The 13,737-nt window shown below is 41.4% G+C and overlaps 1 protein-coding gene across 1 annotated transcript in view; it reads left to right on the top strand.

The window, feature by feature from the left end:
- The window catches only part of LOC137624542 (palmitoyltransferase ZDHHC23-B-like), a 75,775-nt gene that overhangs the window by 1,114 nt on the left and 60,924 nt on the right, over positions 1–13,737 (top strand). Inside the window, exon 2 of the mRNA XM_068355429.1 lies at positions 10,578–10,684. Within this exon, the coding sequence (XP_068211530.1) occupies positions 10,578–10,684 (107 nt within the window). The remainder of the gene's footprint in view (positions 1–10,577; positions 10,685–13,737) is intronic.

Raw genomic sequence — 13,737 nt, 5'->3', positions numbered from 1 at the left:
GAACTGGCTGCTGATATACCAAGGCTCCCGTTCAAGTAATCAGGACATTTTGAGGCTAAGCTAGTTCTATTTCATATGTGTGCAAGTTTTAGTTCCGTTCATATATTTCACACCTTTGGTTTTCTAGTTCATTGGAATGAAAACGGATCACGCGACAGACCAACGGAAAAGAATAAGAGAATTAGCTTCAAAATTATAAATATACAAGGCCTAACAAAGCAAAAATACATGGAAATGGAAAGTCTCCTAAACGATAGCTTTGACATCAACATAGTAGTGCTAACTGAAACACAACAAAAAATAGATAAGATTAATATAAGTGATGGTACAATTAAGAAGGAGAGTATGAGGGATTTTAAAGATAAAAAAGGAGGGGGGTTAATGGTGATATACAAAGACGACAAGGATATAGAAATGGAAAAAGTCCAATCGAAGAACTTAGATATATTGGATGTAAAAGGGAATATCCTTAAAAAGAAAGTGAGACTTATTGTAGTATATATGGATTGTGGCGGGGATAGGGAAGGTAAAGAGAGAAACGTAGAGATACGAGCAGAGCTAGAGAAAAAAATAGAGGAAGTAGAGGAAGATGAAGCACTAATTATAATGGGAGATTTTAATGGTCATCTAGGATTCTTGGGATACCAAGAGGAGAATGAAAATGGAAAGAAAATACTCGAGATAATAAACAATAAAAACCTTATATTATTAAATGTAGATGAGAAATGCAAAGGAACATATACATGGGAGAGAGGTGATCAAAGAAGTGCCATAGACTTGGTGTTGGTTAATAAAGAAATGTATGAATACTTCAATGAGATGAACATAGATGAAGAAAAAGATAAAGTAGATATATCTGACCATAATCTGATTGAGGTAAAGGTCAGCGTAAAAGCGACGATAGAAAACTACAAAAAAGGATTTTGGAAAGAAAGTATGTATTACAAAACAGACGAAGAAAGTCTTAGGAAATACAGGGAAGAATTAAAAAATAATCTAGAGAGCAGAGAAATCACAAGGATGGATGAATTTGATAAAGTTGTAGAAGAAGCAGCAAAAAGAAAGCTACAAGCAAAGTACAGACGGAGAACAACTGGAGAAGAGAAAGCAAAGATAGAACCAGAGTGGATAACCAATGAAATCAGAGAGGAAATAAAAAAGAGAAAAAAACTTAACAGAGAAAAACGATGCCTGACAGGAGCAGAAAGGGAAAGAGCATTTCTTCTGTATAAACAACAAAAAGAGAGAACGCAGGTTATAATAAAGGAAGCAATGTGGGAAAATGAAAAGAAGAAGGCTAATGAAGTAAGGAAGGATAGGAACAAGATTTTCAAAAATATTGACAAACTAAAAGGGAAAAAGGAAAAGGAAGAAGAAATACAATTATATGACGAAAATGGAGAAAAACTATCCAAAGAAGTAGCAGAGGAACAAATAGATAGGTTCTGGGGTGAAAACATTTATAAAATGCACGAAAATAAAATGAAAGAGGTATGGAATAGTGAAGAAAGACAAAGTTATATAGAAAAATTAAAGGAAATAGGAAAAGAAGAAAATTCATTGGGACACTCATTCCCAATAGAAATAAGAGAGCACATGGATATGATATCACCAATAACAAGAAAGATAACACCAATGAATATTCCCAAGTTAACAGAGGATAAAGTTAAGAAAATTTTAAGAAAATTGAAAAATAAAAAGGCAGCAGGTCCAGATGAACTGAAACCAGAATTATATAAAACTATAGCTAATGACAGCAAATGTCTGGAAATCATTACAAAGTGCCTTCAAAATGAAACGAAGGAGAAGAACAAGCCCGAAAAGTGGAAAAAGTCAAAAACGAAAATGATAAAAAAAGTAAAGAAACCCACAGTAAAAGATCTAAGACCAATTGCCCTGACAAATGCCTCATACAAAATATTTATGGCCCTCATGAAAGATGAAATAGAAGAACACCTTGAGAGAAATATGGAGATGAAAGAAACGCAAGCCGGGTTCACAAAAGGAGGAAGAGTAGAAGATAACATATTCATTTTACAATACTGCGTAGAAGAAAGCTACAAAAGGAAGGAAAGTTTAATAGTAATTTCAATAGATTTCAAGAAAGCATACGACTCAATAAAGAGGGAAAAAATAATAGAAATTATGAAAGAATATAGAATACACCCAAATGTAATAGACACAGTGGAAAAAATCTACGAAGGAGACAAAACAAAAATAAACATAGGATATGAAGTAGATAAAGAATTTGAAGTAACGAGTGGGATAAAACAGGGATGTACGGGGTCAACTACTCTATTTAAACTGATCACATATAAAATAATAAATGAATTAGAAAAAAAAGGAAAAGGCTTTGAAAACGAAATAATAAAAATTAGGGCATTGTTCTTTGCAGATGACGGTCTAATAATAGCAAAAAATATAGTAGATGCAGAAGCAAACATAAGAATACTAGTAGAAATATGTAGAGAATGTGGGCTAGAAATAAACAAGAATAAGAGTCATATAATCATATATAATATGAAAGAAAAACCGGAAGAAATAGAGGGTATTAAAGTAGCAGATAGTATAAAATATTTAGGAATAGAGATAGAAGGGAAAAGAAATATGTTTAAAAAACAAAAGAAGAAAATGATGGAAAAGGCAGAAAAGCTAGCAAACTTAACCTACTCAATTATTGCGAAAAGCTGCCACAAAATACTAATAGGAAAAACATATTGGAAAAATGTAGCCTTACCCGGAATACTGTATGGCACGGCAGTAATGAACATAACAGAAAGTGAAATAAAACGATTACAACAGATTGAAAACGGAGTAGGAAGAAAAATTTTGGGAGCACCATCATATGCAGCAGTAGCAACACTACGGGGAGAGATAGGAATGTCCGAAATGAAAACTAGGATAGCAGGAGGAAGGCTAAGGTTTGTGAAAGGGATAGAAGAGGGGAGAAATGATTTGCTGAAGACAATTCTAGAAGAAATGAAAGAAAATGAAAATAACAGGTGGATGAAAGAGACTAGGAAATGGATTAAAGATATGGAAATGAACGATAGAACCTTTAGGAGAATGGGAAGAGAAGAGCTTAAGGCCAAAATTAGAGAAGTAGATGGTAAAAAGTGGATGGAAGAGATAAAAGAGAAAAATAGTTTAGAAATATACGAACAAGAAAAAGGGCAAATAGGAGAAGAAATGTTTTATGACAACAAACCAAATTCTATTATTATGTACAGAGCTAGGGCCAACTGTTTAAAATTAAACGATAGGAAAAGACATGAAGCAGGAGGTAGAGTAGAATGTAAACTATGTGGGGCAGTTAATGAAGACCTCGCCCACTTTATTCTTGAATGTCCAGACCTCAGCGACGAAAGAAGAAAAATAGTGGAATTGCAACAGCCGTATGAAGAAGAAAAGAAGAAGATAATAGGAAACGTGCTGTTCAAGAAAGAAGGAATAGAGAAAAGAAAAGAATATATCTATCAAATGTGGAAAAAAAGAGAGAAGAAAATAAAAGAATTAGAATAAAGAAGAAACCCAAGGAGGTGCCGATGGAAAGGCAAATCCCTCCGCCCAACAACAAGAACAAGAACAAGAACAAGGTGTATTGTCTTGGGCCTGTGTTGGTTGATCTCTGCTTGTGTAGAACAGGATCACTGGTAGTAAGTTTGGTGTTATCTGTCCTTATTGATTAAATATGCTATGACATGATGAGTAAGGACACAGCACCCTAGGTTGGGTTAACGAGGAATGTGAAATTTGAATGTTTACTAGTTCCAGAATAAATATATACCATGAGTTATAATGTTTATCATAAATGGATAAAGTGTCTAGTACTGTACATTGATGCTGTCATATTCTTTGTAACAAAGTGGTAAACTGTTTAGATTATTTATTTTGTAGTTATGCTGGCAAATTTGATCCCTATCATTTGGAAATTTTCTGTTCACATCACTGTTTATGAATACTGTAGTATTGATCCTTCATATTGTAAAAATTTGATTAGGTTTAACCCACAAAGTGCTAGGGGAATGCCGCCAACGGACGACGGCCGTGATTTTATCATAAAACTAATATTTTTTAATTTATTACGAATTAATTTACCCAATATTTATATAACAGGAATGTCCCTGAAATGAAGATTGATAACTATTATTTTAAATATAAAAGTTACCCACTGGTTATGTAAGAATGGCTAAAGTCCCTGGACGCCCCGGCAGGAAACTCAAAATCTTCCGCGGCCATCGCAGATATGCCAGGTGTACACTAGCGCCCTCGCGGTACTACAGGTAGAACTATACCCAACCACTTCAGATTTTCACTGCTGGCCATAGCTGGCGGTACTATTGGAAATTCTCTCTCGTTTGCTTACTTTATTTGGTGATGTACTAACGTTTTTTGAGTTTGGGCTTTCGCTGATTTGTTTTATTTGATCTGTGATCACGTATTTATAGATTAAAAGGTAGAATTAGAAGGTTTTCAATCTATTTTAAACCTCACGAAAGCATAAGGGCGGGATGTAAACATTTCGTCCATTGATGACGTCACAGCCTCTTCCGTAGGCTAAAAGTCTTTATTGCATTTTACGTAGAATGATAAGGGAATGCTTTCTTTTGAAGTATTATGTTATAAATTAAATTAAAGGATTATTATTTTGAGAAAATTTTATCCTTTTAATAGTTTTTCTTTAGATAATCTTCGATCTGTTTGCAAAGATTAACTAGCGTTCAGTTCATATTTGTTACGCAGTTGTCAGTATTGTTACAATATTACAATATTTTGTAGTGATTTTTATGAATAGTACATTCTTCTTACTTCTCAAGTTTTTAGTTTTACTATGTAAAAAGAACATTTTATTTTGCAATTAATTGGACCTTTCAGTATTTTTCCTTAGTCAGAGATGTTTATACGATGCAGTATTCTTTACAATCCATGTAGCGCACGATTCTATGTATCGTTGTTTCCTTGGTGGAATACTAAAATTGTTCGTATATTAAGTGTAAATGTTCCAATGAATACGAGTGATAATTCGTCTTTTATTAGAATCCCTTAATATAAGGGTTTATTTAAATTTATAAATATTATATCTATTAAGGTGATATTTAATATTTAATATTTCGTTGCATTTATATGGGGTTCAGTGACTTTTCATTCCCATTCAAACCATTGACAGAATTGTAAGTCTTTCTCTAAGAGTTCATTTCGTTTGAGGGAACGTATACCTTGGTTTTCAGATAATTATGAAACTTTCTTTTTACCAAAGAGTCAATGCAAATTTTTTAATGCTAAATTACTCAGTGAATTTTATTCAGTGGCGAGTGCTTCTGTTCGGACCTGTTGTGATCCTAGCCTTAGACCTCTGTCAAGCTCCCGGAAGGGGAGAAGTTAAGTCGAACGGCGAAAGGAATCAAGTGGGTAGCCAGGCGTTACAGTCTTTTAAGACCCGAACAGAAGTCCTCTCGAGCGTTTTCTGTCGATCCCCAGAACATTCACCCTCGCTATAGATAAAGCGAGGTATTAGTGTTTTCAAACATTATACGAGCGCTTCAGGCGCTAAGCTGAAAACAAAATTAGATTCGTTCTGCGTATTTATTTTTCATGCGGCGCGGACTTAGGACCTCCGCCTCCACCTGACGCTGTCATTTCAGGCGGCGTCATAAAGAAAAACATTTCATTTGGAAGTCCTAAGAAAAATAAAGTAAAACATTGGTAATAAAAAAATCAACATACTGTATAATCAATATAATCGATGCAAAAACTAACCTATACATATATGTGTACACTAAATGAGTTTGTTTCTTCATTATGATCAGAGATGAACGTAAACAAAACATTGGTTGCCATTTTTTATCGTGCTTTTTAGGTGTTTAGGAAACGCATGATATAAAATCGCCTTTAATATTTGTGCCTGTTTTAGTTTAGGGTGCTGTAGTACATGCATTAAGTGTTCTGTACATTAAAGGGTAGTTTGTTAACAGTACTACGTACAAGGGAAGGTTTTAAAAGTCTGAATATACATGTTAAATAAATAGGTAAATATGATGTCACTACTTCGCGGATTTTCACCTATCGCGGCTGGGTCTGGAACCTATCTACCGCGATAAACGAGGGTTCACTGTAGGCGCAAGACTGTCACGTTTTTGGCAGTCTTGGAAGAGAAGAGGGGCGGACACCTGGTCCCTCTCAGTTATCAAGGAAGGATACAAGATCACCCTTCTGAAGAAGCCTCCTCTGTCAGATACTCCGCTAGCCTTAGTAGTGCAGTACACAGATCCGGGGAAACAGAAGGCTCTCCTGGATCTAGTTGACCAAATGCTGGACAAGGGAGCGATAGAACCGGTTCGGGATCTATCCTCCCCAGGCTTTTACAATTGCTTGTTTCTAGTGTCCAAGAACTCGGGTGGATGGAGACCTGTCCTGGATGTCAGCTCTCTGAACGTATTTGTGGAGAAGACGAAGTCCTCCATGGAGATGACTCAGTCTGTGCTGGCATCAGTACGTCCAGGGGACTGGATGGTGTCTCTCGATTTGCAGGACGCGTATTTTCACGTCCCCATCCATCCGACTTCAAGGAAGTACCTGAGATTTGTAATCCAGGGCAAGCGCTTCCAGTTCAGAGCGCTTTGCTTCGGTCTCAGCACGGCTTCTCAAGTCTTCACCAGGATAATGGCGAATGTGGCAGGCTGGCTGCATCAAGAGGGGATAAGGGTATCTTTTTATCTGGACGGTTGGCTGATACGTTCACGATCGAAGGAGAAATGTCTGGAGGATCTACGAAAGACTTTTATGATGGCTCAAGATCTAGGCCTGGTCATCAACAGGGAGAAGTCTCAGACCAAGCCGAATCAGACTATTCTCTATTTGGGGATAGTTCTGAATTCAGTTTTTTTTCGGGCTTCTCCCTCTCAGGAAAGACAGACCAAGTGTCTCGAGAAGGTCTTAAGTTTCCTGGACAAGAAGAGGTGCTCAGCGAAGGAGTGGATGAGTTTACTGGGAACTCTCTCCTCACTCGAGCAGTTTGTCTCACTGGGGAGACTCCATCTAAGGCCTCTACAGCACTTTCTTTCAAAGATGTGGGACAAAAAGACACAGGAAGACTCCTTTTCCTTCCCTATTCCAGCAGAGGTCAAGGATCATCTGAAGTGGTGGCTGGATCCAGCCTTGTTGGGGCAAGGGATCTCCCTGTACAAGAAGAACCCAGAGCTAGTGTTGTTTTCAGATGCGTCAGAGTCAGGTTGGGGAGCAACACTAGGAAGCAAGGAGGTCTCAGGCTCTTGGGAAGAAAATCAGTTGAGATGGCACATCAACAACAAGGAGCTGATGGCCATTCTTCTAGGGCTAAAGGCCTTCAAAGACTCTGTGTCAGGGAAGATTGTGGAGGTCAACTCAGACAACACCACAGCTCTTGTGTACATCAGGAAGCAAGGGGGACTCACTCTCTGTCTGTTCGAAACAGCAAGGGAGCTCCTTCTTTGGGCGAAGGAGAACAAGATAGATCTGCTAACGAGATTTGTACAGAGACAGAGGAATGTGAGGGCGGACATGCTCAGGAGGAAAGTGCAGGTTCTTCCCACAGAATGGACCCTCAACCAACAGGTCTGTCAGAGTCTCTGGAGGCTGTGGGGGAGACCCTTAATAGACCTTTTCGCCTCCAACTTGAACAAGAGGATCCCCAACTATTGCTCCCTAGTTCCAGACAAGGAGGCAATAGCGGTGGACCCCTTTTTGATGGATTGGACGGGGATGGACACATATGCCTTTCCCCCGTTCAAGATCATCAATCTGGTCGTCAGGAAATTCGCCCTCCTCTATTCGGGATGAATGATCCTGGTAGCTCCATTCTGGCCAACGAGAGAATGGTTTATGGAAGTGGTAGACATGCTGATGGACTTCCCAAGAAGCATTCCTGCAAGTCCAAAGCTGCTCAGACAACCCCATTTCGAGAGGTATCATCAAAACCCCCTCGCTCTCAAACTGACTGCCTTCAGACTATTGAGAAGCTTGTCAGAGTGAGAAGATTTTCGGCGCAAGCTGCGAAAGCTATCACCAGAGCGAGGAGGGTCTCTTCACGGAGAGTCTACCAATCCAAGTGGGAGACTTAGAGCTTGGTGTAGGAAGGACAAGGTTTCCTCATCCACTACCTCTGTGACCCAGATTGCTGATTTTTTTATATACCTCAGGCAGGACGCTAAGCTGGCAGTGTCCACAATCAAAGGGTACAGAAGCATGCTCTCTACAGTCTGTCGACATAGAGGCTTAGGTTTGTCTCACGATAATGACTTGCAAGACCTCGTGAAGTCTTTTGAGACAACCAAACAGGTTCAGTTAAAGCCCCCTTCTTGGAACCTTGATGTGGTTCTTAAATTTATTTGAACCCATCTCAGAAGCTTCTCTTAGAGAGGTTACGAAGAAAACCCTCTTCCTTATGAACCTAGCCACAGCTAAAAGGGTCAGTGAGGTCCATGCAATTGAAAAACAGGTAGGCTTCAATCAGAATGGAGCGGTTTGTGCCTTAAGAATGGGTTTCCTCGCCAAGAACGAGAACTCTTCAAAGCCCTGGCCAAGGACTTTTGAGGTTCCTAACCTTACTAACCTAGTGGGTCAAGAGCAAGAGAGTCTCCTCTGTCCAGTTAGAGCCCTCAAAGCTTACTTGTTTCACACTAAGAATGTGAGAGGCTCTTCTAGCTCCTTGTGGTGCTCGGTGAAAGATCCGCAAAACCCCCTTTCAAAGAACGCTTTGTCTTTTTTCCTGAGGGAAGTTATAAGAGAAGCGTATCTCTTGTGTGAGGAAGAGCACTTCGGCCTTTTAAAAGTGCAGGTTCATGAAGTGAGAGCCATTGCGACTTCGCTTGCTTATCGCAAGAACATGTCGGTCAGACAAATTATTGATGCAACGTTCTGGAGAAGCAACTTTGTGTTCGCCTCTCATTACCTCAGAGAGGTGAGAGTGGATTATGAGAAATGCTATACCTTGGGCCTATACGTAGCTACGGCTTCTGTATTAGGCAAAGGAGTTACTACCTCCCCTCAACCTTAGTTTTTGTATGCCTGTGTGTGGGTTGGTGTTTTTAATGGTTGTCTGAGGACGTCGACTTGTGGTACAGTCACCTCAGTCTAGATAGATGATTGATATCTATTCTGCAAAGGTTAGGTGGTTAGTTTTTGTAAGGTTGCAGTTTTTAATGTAAGGGTAGTAGGTAGTTCTGAAATCTAGTCAGATTGTTGGTCTCACACTGTTGATAGACTCGATTGAGTGGTTTCAGCATGGCAGGTCCCATCCTGGCTGACACTCCTAAGGGAAAGGGACTCGAGAGGCAGGAACCTTTGAAGTCAGCTATCTTAGCAGGTAAGGAATCAAGGTGTTTTTTATCCTACAACTTTTTGTTGTTTCCCCAACGATGTTTACTGTCTATCACCCTCCTCCAAATGTATAAATCAGTTACAGTATATATATATATATATAACTGCCAGGTAAGTTCTATCCATAAAAAATGGAGTTTTCACGATAAAACAAAGTTTTATGAATACTTACCTGGCAGTTATATATATATTCTAAGGAACACCCACCTTCCCTGAGGAGACAGGTCGGGCATAGATGATCTGAAGAACAGAAAACGGGAATGATACCAAGTACCACCCTGTAAGGGTTGTTAACCACCTAACCGCACAACCACCACAAGGCGGTTGCCGCAATTTTTTAAAAATTCTGCTGAAAGACAGAGACTATAGCTATATATATAACTGCCAGGTAAGTATTCATAAAACTTTGTTTTATCTTAAAAACTCCATTTTTGATGCATTTTAATTTTTTTTCATGTCGGAATGTTAGAAAATTTAGTGAATGATCATATGAAAAGTTGTAATAAATATACTGTACAAGAAATAATCATGTTGAATGGATGTGTTTATGTGTATTTGTATGTGTGTATTTGCATACGCATACTCTGGCTAACACTAACATTACCTTATGAAACAAGGAAAAAATCATAAGCATATGTAAACGATATATATGAAAATTATTCATAATTGTATTCCACATATTTAAAGACTTCAATTTTATTTTATACTTCCTTTTTAGATCCCTTTTCAAGTAGATTCGTTCATACGCTTAAATTTTACTGATTGCGTTTGGACAATCGTCACTTTCATCATTTGATATGTCACAGTCACTGTCATTGTCAATGTTATAGTCACTAGTATGTGATAAGGAATCCTTATTATCATCATGAAAGACCATTCTAATAAATAAAAAAAGAAAATAATGATAAAATGTGTCGTAAAAGAAAGACTTTCTTACTGCTAACACATTCCATTTTATTGCATTTAAAACCATGTAATATCTGACAACTATTTCCTCCAGCTGCAAGCTAATTGGTTAAAAAATGTATCTACATCACTGAGCTAATCTCAGGAGCTCCAAGAGAGAATCCCACGGAATTTGAAAAATAAACCATCGCTAATATCGACGTCGTCCTTTGACAGCTCATAATATGTCTATAAAATCAAAGCATAGCACGTTTTGGGTTAAATCATGATTCTAAATTATAGTAGAGAATATTAATTTTTATTCCTTACAATCTTAGGATGACTCTGCACTGTGCTGTTGTGAATACATTAATGAAGATGGAGAACGATCCCATATTCTGGCTGCCTTTTGCAACTGTGAAGCTGCTGATGAAGCCTTTGATAGGTTTGTTTATCATTGTTTTTAATCATTGTAGAATTTGAAGTTCTCTTAACCTTTCACTAAATTACGGTACATGCAATGTATTATGTCAAAGACTGAAATTGTTATCTTTATTTATTTCTTAGGTCATCATTAGCTACTTACCAGAAGCTGTTTGTTCCGTAACTGGAATACAAACCACGCTATTTGATAGGGGTACATATTACTTTCGGCGTAGCTGAACTGACGAGCCATTAATTTTTAACGAGGTTTTACTACCCACACAGCTAGTTAGCAGGGGTAGGGGTGGGTAGCTTACTACCCCCCCCCCCCTCACACACCTGTGCTTGAGCTCACTTTGCTCTCGGCTCGGATGGTGGTCGGCATGTCAGCTCTCATCCTCGCCGTCATTTGGCAGCCATTTAATTGCTTTTGTCTTTTCTTTTTCTAGTTCTGTAAATGTGAAGTTGGCCTCTGCAATCATGTGCAGCCTGCCCTGGGTTTCCCGACCACCCCTGTGGAACATTCATGTTGGTAGTCGAGACTGATCCTCACGCTCTTTGTCCTTCTGGTGTGATAGCACCAACAAGTGTAGTGAGTGTAGGGAGTGGTCTACCTCCCAGTGGGAGAGGTTTTCACGATGACGGAAGAAGAAGTCCAAGCAGGATATTTCTCCTTCGAAGGTTACTTCGAAAGGAGAAAAATCTAAGGCCTCTTCTTACATTGCCCAAACCTCCTCCGAAGCTCCCACTCGGGCGATCTCTTTCGAGAGACCGTCGAGTGGTAGCGTAGACCTATTTATTGTTAACCAACCTCGGGACTCGAGAGATGACATTGCTTCCCCTAGCGAAGCAGCTCCAGCTCTGGGGGAGGATATGTCACTAACCTCCCTTTTTCAGCTTTGGTCCTCCTTGGGGCTTATGGGTCGGCCCTCCAAGGAGGTTTTGCTGAACTACATCCGATTGGTTGCCGCTGTCAAGTAATCGACATCACCGTCAGAGGTTGATCCTTTGTCTCTTGTCGACGTTGTGGTGTCAGAGGTATCCAATGCTGTATCACCCATCACCTCTTCCACTCAAAACTCTACGGTAGCTGACGGCTTAGTTTCTCCTGTTCCTGTTCAACCTACGATGGAGAAACTAAATCCATCGTCAGTCTCTCTTGCTAGTGTTTCTCCCCCTCGGGGGAGTTCACTTACAGAGAGTCCTCTTCGGAGGACTGCAGAAGGTCTGCTTGCTGATCCAACGGCCCCCAGAGGGCGCATTCGTCAGAAGGCTCGCCTTCCTCTTCGCCATAGAGGCCTTCCTTCACCTGTGGTGAGGAGGCGCCTCTTTGGTTCAATATCTTTGATGCAGTCCACCGCAGAGGAGCCCCAAGACCAGTCATCCATCACTGCTCCTGCATTGGTCCTGGACCTTTCTGCAGATCGTTCGCGATCTCCTTCGGTGGAAAGTCATCCTTTTAAAGGACACGTCGACCTTCCATCCGACAGACCTGCCGTCGCGGTTTCTATGTGGGCCGAACAAGGCTCCACCAAAGCACGCTGTTGCGCGCCAACAACATATGTGCTACGCGCCAACGAGACCTGACGAACGCTCCCTAGTAGCTCGTCAGGTCCCATCACTAAACCCTAACACAGGGTATCAAGGGCGTATGCGCCAACATGGGCATACGCTCCAACAGGAGCATAGTTCCATCACGTGCTATGCGCGCTCTCACACGCATATGCGCCCACGTTCTCCTGTGTGCCCTGCGCTTACGTGCCAACATTCTCCTACGCGCCCGCGCCCAGCTGCGCGCCGACACTCAACTGCGTACCATCAACCTCCAGCGCAATAGTGCTTTCCTACGCGCCAGCGCTCTCCCACGCGCCAACAGTCTCCTGCCCGTGCGCATACGCGCCCAACATACAACTCTCCTGCGCGCCATGCTGCGCATCATCATACGCACCAGGTAAAACCTGTGCGCCAACAATCTACTGAAAGCAGTACTTCTGGGAAGTCAGCAATGCTGGCTTCTTCCACGCGCCAACCAGTACCAACGCACCAGCCTTCTCCCGCGCACACCCTGCGCACATTCGCCCATCCTCTCCAAAGGATGCGTACCAATATTCTCCCGCGCGCCCCACATGATTCAACTGCGCGCCCGCGCGCTAGGGATCTTTCTGCTGCGCGCGCGCCCCCTACGGCCGGCATAGATGCGTGCGAATTCTCTCCCGCGCGCGAGTTCCGATAGTCTCTCGTGCGTGCGCCATTATTCTCCCTCGCGCGTGTGCCATTATTCTCCCTCGCGCATCTGCCATTATTCTCCCTAGCGCAAGTGTCAATATCCTCCTGCGTGCGAGACTATTGAACGACGTATGGCAAGGTCGCCATCGCCTCTTTCCCTCCCCGCAAGTGCATACCACCGCGCATTGTGGGAGAAGGGAAACATCCAGAGGGGTCCAGGATCCCAAAGCCACCACAGGCGAACCCACCAATGATGGTGACTCCTCCCAGCGATCCTTCAATCCCTGTCCCTTCAAAGGGTATGTCTGACAGCGCGTCTGTCAGCCAACAGCCCTGGTTCGGTGCACTGGTCAGAGCCGTAACTCAGGCTTTCAAGCCTGTCTTCTGTGAATTGGGAAGAACCATGACTTTTTCTACCCCTTTGAAGAGAAAAAGAGGAGTTCCAGATGCGGTCACTTCCCCAAGGGCGAAACTGACTCCACGCAGACCGAGGCAGATTCCTTCTTTTCCTCAGACTGCCTCTCCTTCCCTTTTGGACAAGGATTTCCCGTCCCCAAGGGAATCACGTGAAGAGAGACTTTCCCCCATTGCACCAATGGGGGAAACCTCTCCTCACTCCGAGGGGTCTACCCAGTCAGGGATTGAAAGGAACATGCCACCTTCGTCAATGTTGGAGTCCTACATCCTTCCCAGGAAGGAATCTAAGGACTCCAAAACATTGCCGAAGTCCTCTACTAGGACTAGGATGGAGCCAGCTAGCCACTCAGGGAATGTCCGCAACTCTCCCCAAGAACAGCCTTTGGGGATAGAAGTAGACTTCGCTGCAAGTCCTACATCAGGAAGAGACCA

This window comes from Palaemon carinicauda, chromosome 31 (assembly GCF_036898095.1).
Source record: "Palaemon carinicauda isolate YSFRI2023 chromosome 31, ASM3689809v2, whole genome shotgun sequence".
Lineage (NCBI taxonomy): Eukaryota > Metazoa > Arthropoda > Malacostraca > Decapoda > Palaemonidae > Palaemon > Palaemon carinicauda.
This window is presented reverse-complemented; position numbering and strand designations above follow the sequence as displayed.